The 13,965-nt window shown below is 41.6% G+C and overlaps 1 protein-coding gene across 9 annotated transcripts in view; it reads right to left on the reverse strand.

The window, feature by feature from the left end:
• ggps1 (geranylgeranyl diphosphate synthase 1) overlaps positions 1-13,965 on the reverse strand; it is a 50,062-nt gene that overhangs the window by 15,567 nt on the left and 20,530 nt on the right. For 5 of the 9 annotated variants that reach the window (XM_043679896.2, XM_087978680.1, XM_087978673.1 and 2 more), the window contains one exon: positions 538-633. The exons of 1 other annotated variant lie outside the window; for it this stretch is intronic. In XM_043679896.2, the coding sequence (XP_043535831.1) occupies positions 538-604 (67 nt within the window). In that variant the 5' untranslated portion in view covers positions 605-633. Of the gene's footprint in view, positions 1-264; positions 384-537; positions 634-13,965 lie in introns of those variants that run through there. 3 more of the 9 variants (XM_087978699.1, XM_087978687.1, XM_087978662.1) reach the window with 1 other exon arrangement.

Genomic DNA, 13,965 nt, shown 5'->3' on the forward strand with positions numbered 1-13,965 from the left:
TAAAAACTCAACTGCTATTCTATTCCTTGTGCCATTTTTATTTCTTCCCTTCTCCAAATATTTGGCTTGGATTTCACTTCAATACATCTGATATGAACAATTCTTGTTTTTGAAAAATCTTTTCTTGATCTCATTCATTGAAAAGGAGGAGCCCTGGCTTGTATTCACATACCTTTCTCTTCTTTCACTTCTGCTTGAAAAACAATGAAACTGTCTTACCATTAAATGCTAATTGGTTCAAGGAAAGAAACTTGCTGTCCTCACCAGTGTGTGTTCAGGAACTCCATTCAGACCAATGTGGATGACTCTTTCACAGCCTGCCTTAGACGTCACCCAGCAAGCTCCTCAGTTATACAACCCATTGAAGATAATACTAGCATTCCCTATTTCGAAATAAATTTTAACAAGTGAAGCAAACTAGTAAATTGCAGATCTGTGACATTCAACATAGCTTTCACGCTAATCTGGCTACTCATCTCATTTTAAAAAGGTGATTTGATACTTTAAGAGGACATGGAAAACACCAAGGCACTATACCTGGCAACTGAAGCAGATAGTGGTAAGGCTCTAACAGGATTCTTTCAGAAGCTTGCTTGTTCTCCATAGTATTGACTCGTACAGATGAGCGTTAATCTGCATTGAATTAAATATTTAGTCAATAACCATTTGCAGACAAGATATTTACTAAGTTGTTACACCATTGACATTAATCTTCCTGATCAGATTTACCAGGTTTAATTTCATATATTAAAGTAGAATGTAGTCATGAAATACCAATTAGGGATATCAAGTACTATTATCTCTCCAAAAAGGAGAGTGTATGAATACCAATTTTAAGGATGCTCAGTGCAACACATGGAGACAGTAGTCTCCCTAACATATTACACCAGCTACAATATTACAAGCCAAACCAAAGTCCAAACTTCAGCATTTGGATTTCACAAAAACTCAAAGGATTAACCTGACCCGAGAGATGGGTATGTTGTTATTGGAGGGGATCCTGAGGGACAGGATTTACACGTATTTAGAAAAGCAAGGACTGATGACGGATCGTCAACATGGCTTTGTACATGGAAAAAAAAGTCTCAATAACGGGATTTGAGTTTTTGGAAGATGTGAAGAAGAGGATTGAAGGAAGAGCACTGGATGTGATCTATACAAACTTCAGTCAGGCATTCAATATCGTTCATCAGGGTAGACTGGTTAGCAATGTTATATCACCTGCAATATAGGGAGAGCTAGCTATTTGGATACAGAACCGCTTTTGGTTGGTCTTCCTCCTTCTGAAGAGTTGTTTTGATCTTTTTACAAAGTTCCAAAACAATGCAACAGGTTATAAAACAGTAATTACTGCTGGTAAAATGTGAGGAAATCAGTACCACTGCAAGTACCTCAAAAGGAGCAGCTCTTAGTCACAATTATTTGCCACCCTCCATCTTGGATCACCCAGAATCCTCCCACATACTGGGATAGCGTCAGCTTAAGGGCAGAGAGGGATGAGCATTTCTAGCATTCAGGAACATTTTCTATATGAATAGACTTGCAGACCGATAAAAACTAGACAATGCAGAATCTTGTTCTTGGGAACGAGCTGGTTTAAGGAGATCAAGTGTTAGAAGGGGAAAAACGTGGTCAGCACATGAATCACTATCACAAGGTTTAGGATGGGTCTGAAAAGGGACATTGAAAAATCCAGGACAAAAGTAATTAAACAATTGAAAAGCAGGCATACTAGCATTATTTGGGTGTCCTCATTCTAAGTGACTAAATGCACATGTACATTAGTTTAGTCAATTGTCACTATGCAATCCACCAGCAGGAATTAGCAAGTACAAATAACGCATGGCTCTCTTGTAATGAAAATTATGATTGTAAACTCAGTTTAAGTAAAGCACTTAAGTACCATTTGTTAAATCTTTATTTGACAAGCTAAATGCTTATTTAAAAAAGCACAAAACAAAAACAGTAGTCGTAGGCATTTCAGCCCTCAGCCTACTCCATCATTCAATGATCACCTTTGATCACCCTACTTACTCCTTATATCCTTGCGTCCCTTTAGCTCCAAAAGCTAAAGGTAATTCCTCCCTGAAAACGTTCCATGTTTTGGCTTCTGCTGCTTCCTGTGGCAGGAAATTCCAAAGGCTCACCACTTTGGGTGAAGAAATTTCTCACCTTAGTCCTCAATGACCTAACCTGTATCCTTCAACTGTGACCCCTGGTTCTGGATCTCTACTTAATGGGAACATCCCTCCTGTGTTTACCCTTCAATTTTGCCTAGTCCTGTCATGACTAAGTTTCCATATGGTTTGCCCCTTTGCCTCATTCTTCCAAACTGCAGTGAATACAGTCCTTAGTAATTCAGTCTTTGTTCATGTCAGTTCTGCCATCCCAGAAATAAGTCCAGTATACATTCATTGTACTCCCTCCACATTCAGAACATTTCTCAGAAATGGAGACCAAGATTGCATGCAATCGTCCAGTTGTGATCTCATCCAAGGCCCTATAATATTGCAGCAAGACATCTCTACTCATTCAAATTCTCTTGAGATGAAGGCCAACATACCATTTGCCTTCTTTACTGCCTGCTGCACCTCATATCTACCTTCAGCAACTGGTGTCAAGTCTTACTGCTCCTTCCTCTTTACTGATCTCACAACTGAAATATTAATCTGCCTTCTGTTTTTGAAGACATTTCATCTGCCATACAATTGCCCACTCAACTTGTTTCACTACAATTTAAACATCTCTATCAACTTCTTCAAAATTTCCACCCAGCTTCATTTTGAAGATAATGACTTGGATGGAACGTACGAAGCATGGATCAATGTGGTATTCATCACTGGCTGCCACTCAAATTGACCAGTTATTCCTACTTTGTTTCCTGTCTACCAGCCAATTCTTCATCCTTTCCAGTACACTACCCCTAATCCCATGTACTGGAATTTTACAGGCTGATCTCTTGTTGAACCTTAGCAAAGACTTTTCAAAATTCAAACAAACTATATCCACTAGTTCATCCTTAAATCTCCTAGTTACATACTTTAAAAATTCCAAAAAGATAGTCATGTATGATTGGCCTTGTGAACTTACACTGATTCTGCCTGATCTTGTCATCATTTTACATCTTTTAGACTAGCATACCCCCACCTCCTCCTCCCCACACCAAAGGTAAGGCTAACCAGTCTATTAGTTGGTTTTCTCTACCCTTCTGGTGGGATTACATTAGCTACCGTCCAATCCACAGGACCTATTCCTGAGCCTATAAAACTGGGGATACTAAATACCCCTCAAAGTATATTCCTTAGAGGAGAAATTGAAAAATGTGAAAAATCATCCATGGCTTAACAAGGAAGTAAAAGATAACAATAACAAAGCCTAGGGCATATCATACTGCCATCTGTGTTTAAAGTTCTCTCAGTCCTTCAAAGGGCTACTAAAAACAAGATCAAAAGAACTAAGATGAATTACAAACGAAACTAGCAGAAAAGAGAAGCACTGAGACCAAAAGCTACGAGTACAGACAAAAGAAAGAACTTAAGTAAATGTTCACCCTTTCAAGGATGACATGACTAGGTACTAATGGGAAAATAAAGCATGAAACTAATATTTTGTCTCTTTTCACAGTGGAAGATAACAGGGATAAGGTGTAAGTAAACTCATGAGATTAAAGGCAGATACGCCCCTCGAGCCTCGGGTATGAAAGTAGGTGGCAATGAGGAGTGGATTCTGGCAACTTTAGATTAGACATATGCTCACATGGGACAACCTTATTCAAAAAAGGAGGAAGCTACAAACCAATCAGTTTGACCTCCATAGTGAGGAATTCCTGGAATCAGAGGTAACTTTTTTTCTGCCATCACTGCACCTCATTTGACAAAGACTCGCAACCACCCTCCAAGGACCCCTTCTCCTTCCTACAAACTTCCTCTTCCAGCCTCTTATCCACCCTGGACCTCCTTATTGCTAACTGCCAACATCAGCCATCTTTATTTCTCCACCTCCTCACCCCTCCAAACGTGCAGTGCTCCATTTGCCACACCAATCCCTGTTTTGCTATCAAACCAACTGATTGAGGTGGGACTGTGGGAGATTGCAGGTCAAACACCAATTCAATACCACGTCCACCTTGACAACGACCCCATCACGGCCCATCAGGCACTATCACCCACATGGTCCGTGACCTTATTGCATCTGGTGATCTCACCTCCACCCTCAGTCCCCCTGCCCACACTGCTGGTTCTACCTGCTCCCTAAGATCCATGAGTCCAGCCACTCCAGCCGATCCATTGCCTCTGCATATTCCTGCAACCGTTAACTTATTTCTTCCTGCTTCAACTCCATTCTCTCCACCTTGATCCAAGCACTTCCCACCGACATGTGGTTTGGGACACCAACCACATCCTTCACCTCTGCGGAAACTTGCTGTTCCCTGGCTCCCAGCATTTCACTTTACTATGGATGTGTAGTCCTTTTTCATGCCCATTCCCATAGTGATGGCCTGCAGGCCCTCAGTTTCTCCCTCTTCAACAGACCCATTCAATCCCCCATTACAATACATCTTCACCTCACTGAATTAGTCCCTCATCCTCAAAAATTTCAACTCTTCCCAGTTCCTCCAAAGCCAGGCAATGGTCATGCACAGTCACATGGGCCCCAGCTATGCCTATGACTTAACTGCCTACAAACAGCCCCTCTTCAGCACACCCGTAGATACAGTTCCTCAACTCTTCCGCCATTACATCGATGACTGCATCGGTAATGCATCGTACATTCAGGCTGAACCGTATAAGTCCATAGCCTTCACCAACAGCTTCCACCCTACCTTGAAATTCACTTGGTCACCTCCTGGTCTTTCCTTGACTTCTTTTCCATCTCTGGCAACAGTTTATAAACTGACAGTTACTATAAGCCCAAACTCCCATATCCACCTAGACTACACCATGTCCCACTCCATATCCTCCGCAACTCCATCCATTTTTCCCAACTCCATCTCAGTCACATCTACTGAGAAAACATTCCACTCAAGCATCCCAGATGTCCACCTATTTTAGATATGCTTTTTCCATTATCCAGAAAGCGCTCAACCACACCACCGCTCTAACCCTCCACCAAAACATAAGACAGGGTCCCCCTTGACCTTCCTTTCCACTCCACTAGTCTCTGCATTCAACATATCATCCTCAAAACACTTCCGCAAACTCCAACTAGACCCCATCACCAAGAACATCTAGCTTCCCCCCAAGACTGCCTTGCACAAGGACCATTCTCTTCAACAATCTTGGGCATCCTCGCTTCCCCCCAACCCCCGTACTTTCCCATGCCTGTTCAGTACCTTCCTCGCCTCCATCCTGGGACCCAAATTGTCTCACCTGGAAGGATTGAGGTTCACCTGCAGCTCCTCCAACCTAGTTTACAGCTGAGAGGATTCAACATTGAGTTCTCCAATTTCAAATAACCTGCCCACGCATTCCCCCTCCCCACTCCTTTTCCAGCCCAGCCTCCTCCTAGCGATTCTTTCTTCCAGCTACCAATTGGATTTAATCCTCCCATCGACCAGCCACATTTCTGTTCTTTTTCCTGAGATTCTTGTGCAGCTGATGCAAATGCAGATGCCAGCTTCTGTTGACAAGCAAAAAATTAAGCAAATACATTACAAGCTCTGAAGAAACCCTTAATACACTTTGCAATGCTTACGAAGCCACATCAAGGGTTCTCTGAACAAAGGAAACAGTCCTTCCTTTATACAAAATCTTTACACCATGATGCCCCCAACACAAGCCCTCATTCACATGCCACTCAAGACAAGGCAGGGACCACATCATTTCTAGAAACAATAAATGGAAATCATCCCCTAATGGTCAAATCTGTGAACCTTTTCTAAAAACGGAGTAGTCAAAATTCCAACTGCAATGTTCTTATTGATTTTGAATAGGATGATGCAAATGACTGAATGGCAAGGAGTGGGAATGTAAATTCCTTACAAGCTACAAGTCACAGGAATCCCACCCTAGCCTTGGTACATCCAATTTCCTGCAGGTCAGCAGAGCAAATCAACCTTTTAATAGCACACCCAGCACCTGTATTCACTAACTCACCATTCTGCTTCCTGCCCCCCCCAAAAACCAACTTTATCTGCAGCTCTCCCTATCCACATGCCCATTCCTGAAGGGTTAGGCTCAAAACATCGAATTCTCCACCTCCTGTTGCTGCCTGGCTTGCTGTGTACTTCCAGCCTCCTGCTGGTCTACTCTGGATTCCAGCATCTGCTGTGTTTTGTCTCTGACTTGACATTCCTTACAGACATATCAAATATGATTAGATTAGATTCTTTAGTGTTGCAACAGGCCCAACCAGTCCTCACCGACCCTCCGAAGAGTAACCCACCCAGACCCATTTCTCTAATGCATCACTATGGGCAAGTTAGTACGGCCAATTCACTTGACCCACACATCTTTGGAATGTGGAAGGAAACCGGAGAACCTGGTGGAAACCCACATAGACACGTGGAGAATGTGCAAACTCCACACAGACACAGTCACCAGAGGCTGGAATCAAACCTGGGACCCTGATGCTGTGAGACAGCAGTGCTAACCCCACAGCCACTGTGCCACCCAATATAAAACAAGCTTAACTGTAAAAAGGTCAATGACTTGCGTCAACATCTTCACTTAATTTTTGTTTTGGAGCTGCAAACCATATGCTGACAGCTAAAGGTGATCTTTGAGCAGCAGCCCTGTCAACCACCCTTAATACTCACTCCTTTTAGCACAAGCATACGTACCAACTCAAAAGATACATAACACTAAATTCACCAAAAGGCTTGTTCAACAAGAACTTCCAAACCCACCTCTGCCACCTAAAACAATGGAAACATCAGACAGTAGGGAGCACCCACTACCTGTAAGCTCCCTATATATCCATACACTCAGATTTAGAAATACATTGCTATTGCTTCAGTGATCAAAATTCTGGAACTCTTTCCAAACAGCACTATGGGTGCCCCTCCATCCAATGAGGGCAGTTCAGAGAGATAGATCACCACCTTCTCCAGGGAAATCATGAAAGGGCAATAAATGCTGATCAATCCCTCAATGCCTACATTTCATGGCCTAATGAAATATAGTCTCACTGTGCTGATTGGTGTTGTGTGCAATTACGGTCCTAATCAGAATATTTATATAAAGGATACAGCTATGTATATATAATTTAAAACACAAACTAAAGTCATTCAAAGCAGCAAGCAACTAGTTGTGCTTGCAAAGTAAAGCAAGTTTCCCAATCAGAATGCAACTGAAATAAAATCTAGACCTTTCAATGGCTGCTCACAAGATCATTCTTGAATGATCGTTTCCAAAAGCTGCTTTAACCTTCCTCTTAAATTTGATTCTTAACATGCACTTTTGGAGCTCAGCAAACTGACATATACTCTCCATTGAGCAAAGGTTTAACAGTTTAATGACTCCACTCCAAATTCAGATTCTTCTCTATTACATCTGATCACAAAGTACTTCACAAACAGTAGTTATTTTTGGAAAGGAGGCACCAAGTAGAAAGCTACAGCTAATTCACAAAGTTTCAAACAGCGTATTAAGCTATTAGCTATACTTTGTTTTTGAGCTTAATTAAATGGAGAAATACTGGACTGCAACCCCCCCCCCTCCCCTCCCCGAGTGCCATGGAATGTTTTGTGCATCTGAATGTAGTGGCTCTTTAGTACCATTTCTTGACATCACATGAACTGAATTGGAGATGTTCAGGACCTCAGGAGAAGACAAATGCCTTCAGCATCTGCACTCCACATTCCTCCCTGAAAATTATTGCAAATGCTTTAACCTCAGTTTTTGTCCTGATATACTGGCTCTATTGTCATTGAAGATAGAGATGTTTGAAGAACCTACAGGTCCAGTGAATTCTCACACTTCCGATTATTCATTTCTGGATTCACAAGACTGTAGACCTCATGTATTTTATGGTTCATAGGATCACTTGGATATCAAACAGCTTGTGTTAGAACTAAGTACTCTTGCGAGATATTAAGGGTTAATTTGCTCTGCTGACCTGCAGGAAATTGGCTGTACCAAGGCTAGGGTGGTATGTCTGTCTTAAAGGTAGAACCTAAGAAGTTTACACTCCCATCCATTGCCAGAGCCATTTGCATGGCCACTTCCGAGTTATTCAGAGTACAAGAATTACATTGATTTCTGAACAGGGGGTAAGAACATGGCTATTAAAATTCTGACTACTCCCTGTAGTTAAACGATTCACGACAGATTTGACGATTAAGGGATGATTTATATTATACAGTTTCAGAACATGATCAGGTCACATTGTCTTGAGTGACATGACTGTTGGTATTACTAACGGACGTAAAGATTTGTATAAAGGAAGAACTGTTTGTTTGTTCAGAGATCCCTTGACATGGCTTTGCAAGCATTGCGAAGTGCGTGTTAAGGGCTCCTCCACATCTTGTACTTGCTTAATAAATTTTGGCTGTTCACAGAAGTTGTTATATTACAGTTGCATCAAGTGTGTAAGGTTATTTTTTCCTTGAGATTTTAAACACCGGTGGCACAGTGGTTAGCACTGCTGCCTCACAGCACCAGAGACACTGGTTCAACTCCCACCTCAGGCGACTGTGTGTGGAGTTTGCACATTCTCCCTGTGCCTGTGTGGGTTTTCTCCGGGTGCTCCGCTTTCCTCCCACAGTCCAAAGATGTGCAGGTTAGGTGAATTGGCCATGCTAAATGTAGGGGAATTGGTCTGAGTGGGTTGCGCTTCAGCGTGGACTTGTTGGGCTGAAAGGCCTGTTTCCGCATTAAGTAATGTAATGCGGAAATAATAGTTTCACCAGGTTGATACAGTTAGTGATTAAAAATTGGGTACCAAGGGTTGTGGAGGAAGACGGAGGTGGTGAGAATCAGATCAGATCAGACATTATTTCACTGAATGACAATGCAGACTCCATGGACTCAATGGTTTAATTCTACACCTGTGGTCTTACAAAGTCACTACTCCAATCTTGTAAATCACAACTAAACTATGAGTGAAGGCTGACATAACTATCAAACAAAATGTTCCCAACCAAATCATTCAGAACTCTAGATTCAAAATCCCCAGTGTCCTGACTTTTACCTGCCATTTAGTTCATAAAGCTACCAATCCACTCTACCAACTTTGATGCTTTGGTTCCCATTGAAAGCACTCCCTTCCCTCACTGAAAAAGGTGCAGGGGAATGATATTCACCTCAATTCCCTTAATTGCAATGAATGCAGGCTTTTACAGATATGATTTGGAGGAGCCGGCATTGATCAGGGGTGGACAATGTTAAAATTCCAATAGGTTTGCTCGCTGAGTTAGAAGATTCATTTCCCTACTATGTAACATCTTTAGTGGGCCTCAGGCGAAGCAAAGCTGAGAATTCCTGCTTCTATTTATGTTTGGATTTCTTTGGGTCAGTGATGTCATGTCCTGTGGTGATGTTATTTCCTGTGGTGAAATCACTTTCTGTTCCTTTTCTCAGGGGGTGGTAGATGGGGTCTAACTCAATGTGTTTTTTGATAGAGCTCTGGTTGGAATGCCATGCTTCTAGGAATTCACATGTGTGTCCTTATTAGGCTTGTCCTAGGATGGATGTGCTGTCCCAGTCGAAGTGGTGTCCTTCCTCGTCCATATGGGAGGATATCAGAGAGAGGGTCATGCTTTTTGTGGCTAGTTGGTGTTCATGTATCCTGGTGGCTAGTTTTCTGCCTGTTTGTCCAATGTAGTGTTTGTTACAGTTCTTGCACAGTATTTTGTAAATGACATTAGTTTGGCTTGTTGTCTATATGGGATCTTTCAAGCTCTTTTAGTGTGTTGGCATGTTTGTGGGCTACCATGATGCCAAGGGGTCTGAGTAAATTGGCAGTCATTTCCAAGATGTCTTTGATGTAGGAGAGAGTGGCTAAGGTTTCTGGACATATTTTGTCTGCTTGTTTGGGTTTGTTACTGAGAACTTAACGGACTGTTTATTGGGTCCCATTCTACACGGTATAGATGATTTTTCTATGCTCTGCATAGTTCCCCTTGCTGCAGTGTGTTTTGGATTGTTGAAATAATGTTCTGATGCAGCTTTTTGTGGGTGTTGAGATGATTGCTTCTGTAGTTCAACATTTGGCCAGTAAGGATTGTTTTTTTGTAGATGCTGGTTTGAAGTTCCCCATTGGCTGTTCGCTCTACTGTAATATCTCTGAAATGGTAGTTTGTTGTTTCCTCTAGTGAATTTTATGCCAGTAAGGATATTATTGATGATCCTAAAAGGCTCTCTCTAATTTATTTTGTTTAGTAATGACGAAGGTGTCACCCACTTAGTGGACGCAAAGTTTGAGTTGGATGGTTGGCAGAGCTGTTTGTTCTAGTCTCTGCATCACTACCTCTGCTAAGAACCACGATATCGGAGATCCAATGGGAGTTCTGTTGGTTTGTCTGTAGGTTGCGCTTTGTCTGAGGCCCATTGAAGATGTTACTAGTAGGGTAACGAAACATTTGGAAATGAACCTTGCAGCTCAGCAAACAAACCTACATCCAAAACCTCAACCTGAGCTACAAATCTTAAAACTCACAGGTTTATTTGGAAGCAGTAGGTTGCGAAGTGCTGCTTCAGATGGTTGTGGAGGACCACAAGACAAATTATAGTCAAAAGTTTAGTGTCATTGAATCCGTAGTATGGGAACAGGCCCTTCAGCCCAACAAGTCCACACCAACTGTCCAAAGAGTAACACACCCAGACTTATTCCCCTATCCTATTACTTACCTTTCACCCTGACTAATGCACCTAAAACACATTACTGGACACTACATGCAACTTTGCATGGCTAATTCACCTAACCTGCAGAACAAACTTCGATTAAGTCTTTGATCTTTTAGATTGGGTTTGCTAGTTTTGGTTTGTTAATGGAAATTCCAGAACTCCAAGTCACATTCTCAAATAACTGCAGGTTTTGTAACAAAAAGGTGTCACCTCAGCTCAAACAATGCATTAAAAGGTGTGAGGTTCGAGTCAGTCTGAATCCTAATCTGGAGTCTGACTAACTTCTGGTGACTTTGTGTGGAGTTTACACATTCTCCCAAGTGTCTTGCATGAGTTTCCTCCAGGTGCTCCGGTTTCCTTCCACAGTCCAATGATGTACCGGTCAGGTGAACTGGCCCATGCTAAATTGCCCATAATGATAGGTGCACTAGTCAGAAGGAAGTGGGTCTGGGTAGATTACTCTCCGCAGGGGTGGTGTGGACTGGTTGAGCCGAAGGGCCGTTTCCACACAGTAGGGAATCGAATCTAGTTCTATTTCTAAAGTGGAATTTGCAAATAGTTATATGAACAGACTGTAGGTTGTGCATTTTGAGCAAAATCAAATCTAATTCTGCCAACAGAAATTCACTCCATAAACATGTGTACCAAACTTCGCGATCAGCCTCCAATCAGCTACTTGGCATTGTTGCTTGTCCCGAAGTCCGCCTTTAGAGAATAGTCACCTGAAGGTCCCAGGTCGAACGTCATCTTTAATGCATTGTCTGAGCTGAGGTCACACCTTTTGTTCGAAAACCTGAAGTTATCTTAAGAAAATGACTAGAAAGGAGTTTGGGTTCACATTCACGAACCAAAACTAGCAAACCCATTCTAAAAGATTAAAGACTTAATCCAGTTATCATTTCAGCCACATAACACTAACCTTTTGTTGTTAATTCTGTGTTTTATGGTGCTGCTCCACAACTACCTGATGAAGCAGCACTTCGAAAGCTAGTGCTTCCAAATAAACTTGTTGAACTATAATCTGGCATTGTGATTTTTAACTTCTACAGACATAGTAGACAATTAGATTAACCATTCACTTCTGGTTAGATAACAAAACACTGCTAGTTCCCACTTTGATCTTCTGAAACTGCTCAGTGGCCGAACCAGTTTGAGCAAAGTAGATTTTCTTTTTAAAAAGTGGTGATATTAGGTGAAGGTCAGAGAAGAGACTCAAGTATTTTTTCCCTGCAAGTTCTAGAACAACAAACATCAAGTATCATAACATGGCAACAATTTGTACTGAAGATCTTTATGTCACCTCTTTCTCAATGTAAGAAATGGTCTGAGCAAAATGCTTAACAGTGATGCAAAGATGACCTCTTAACAGACTGCAAGTATTGTGCTTCTAATAGAAAAGCACCACTTAAGATCAACATGCCTAAGTATAATAACACCGAGAAGTGGAATTTGATTTTTTTTTAAATTGCTAAGAATTGCTATTCCAAGCATTACAAAAGAAATTTACCTGAATGGAGACCAATGTTCAAAAAACCCTTAAAGTATCAAAACAACAAACCTTCTCAGAAAACAATTAAAAATGCCAGTATGACAGCTCTATTTGCACTGGAGATCATTTACAAAAGGAAAAGAAAGTCAGATGCACAACAAGCATGTTACTTCTATAAAAAGAAACAAAAGTCATCAAAAATAAAAGATGAACCAAGAGGTGCCAAATTCAGTGTATTATCTTTTAAAGCAGAAGTGAGACTATTGCCTTGGATAGAACAATTTCTCCAGGGTTCATGAATGAGATGGTAACAATTGCCTACATAAGTGATGGAGGGCAGGAGATGCAGTGTAAAAAAAGTCAAATGGAAGCTGACAAGTCGTAACTAGTGTTCCGAAGAAGGGTGACCAGACCCGAAATGTTGAACTCTGCTTTCTCGGTACATATGCTGCAGACCTGCTGAGTTTCTACAGCTATTTGTTAATTTTTGTAATTTTTTAATAATTTAATCTTGTGTGCAGTTCCATAGAAGATATTCTATTGAAAAAGACAATGACGGGAGCACATTTCTGGTCTTTGTGAAGTTCTTTTCTCTTGACATCCATTCTACACTTAATGCAATTGTAAAACACCAACTTCTGTTAACCAAATTTTAAGCACAGTACAGTACAAGCTGTGGAGAAACTCTTAACACACTTTCCCATGCTTGCAAAGTCCTTCCTTTATACAAAGTCTTTACATCACAGTCAGTAATGCCCACAAGACAACCCCCAGCCACTACCTCAGTGTCACATGCCACTCAAGAAACAATGCAGTGACCACATCTCCAGAAACAAACAAACAAACAAAGTAATGAAAATCATCCCTGAAGGCCAAATCTGGTGGGAATTGTCTGTTTTCCTCACTGTAGGGTGTGGTCAGAATTTCAATTGCAATGTTCCAACTGACTTCTGAATAGGTGATGATGCAAGTGGCTTTGAATGGCAAGGGAACAGCCATGTAAATGGCTCTGAATAATAGATTGTAAGAAAATTACATCCAAGTCAAAGGCATCTCACCTGAGGCCCAGGATATCTAATTTCCTCCAGGTCAGCAGAGCAAATTAACTCTTGAATATCACAGTTTGACACGTTTATGCTAGTTCACAGTCAGATGTACAGCACAGAAACAGAACCTTCAGTCCAACTTGTTCATGCTGACCAGATAACCTAGCCTAATCTAGTCCCATTTGCCAGCACTTAGACAAAAGTGAGTACTGCAGATGCTGGAGCTTAGAGTCAAGAGTGTGGTGCTAGAAAAGCACAGGTCAGGCAGCATCTGAGCAGGAAAATCACCCAAAACATTGATTTTCCTGCTCGACCTGCCGTGCTTTTCAGCACCACACTCTTGACTTCCTATCCATATACCTATGCAAATGACTTTCAAATGTTGCAATTTTACTAGCCTCCACCACTTCCTCTGGCAGCTCATGCTATACACATCACCCTGTGAGAAAATGTTATCCCCGAGGTCTCATATCTTTCCCCCCTCACCCCAAACCTAGGCAGTCCAGTTCTGGACTCTCCCACCCCAGGGAAAAGACTTTGCTTATTTACCCTATCCATGCCCCACGATTTTATAGAAGCTTATAAGGTCACCCCTCAGCCTGACGTTCCTGGGAAAAACAGTCCCAGCCTATTCAGCCTCTCC

The sequence above is a fragment of the Chiloscyllium plagiosum genome, unplaced genomic scaffold (genome assembly GCF_037043375.1).
Source record: "Chiloscyllium plagiosum isolate Xiang-an unplaced genomic scaffold, Cpla_swu_hap1 HiC_scaffold_3, whole genome shotgun sequence".
Taxonomy (NCBI): Eukaryota; Metazoa; Chordata; class Chondrichthyes; order Orectolobiformes; family Hemiscylliidae; genus Chiloscyllium; species Chiloscyllium plagiosum.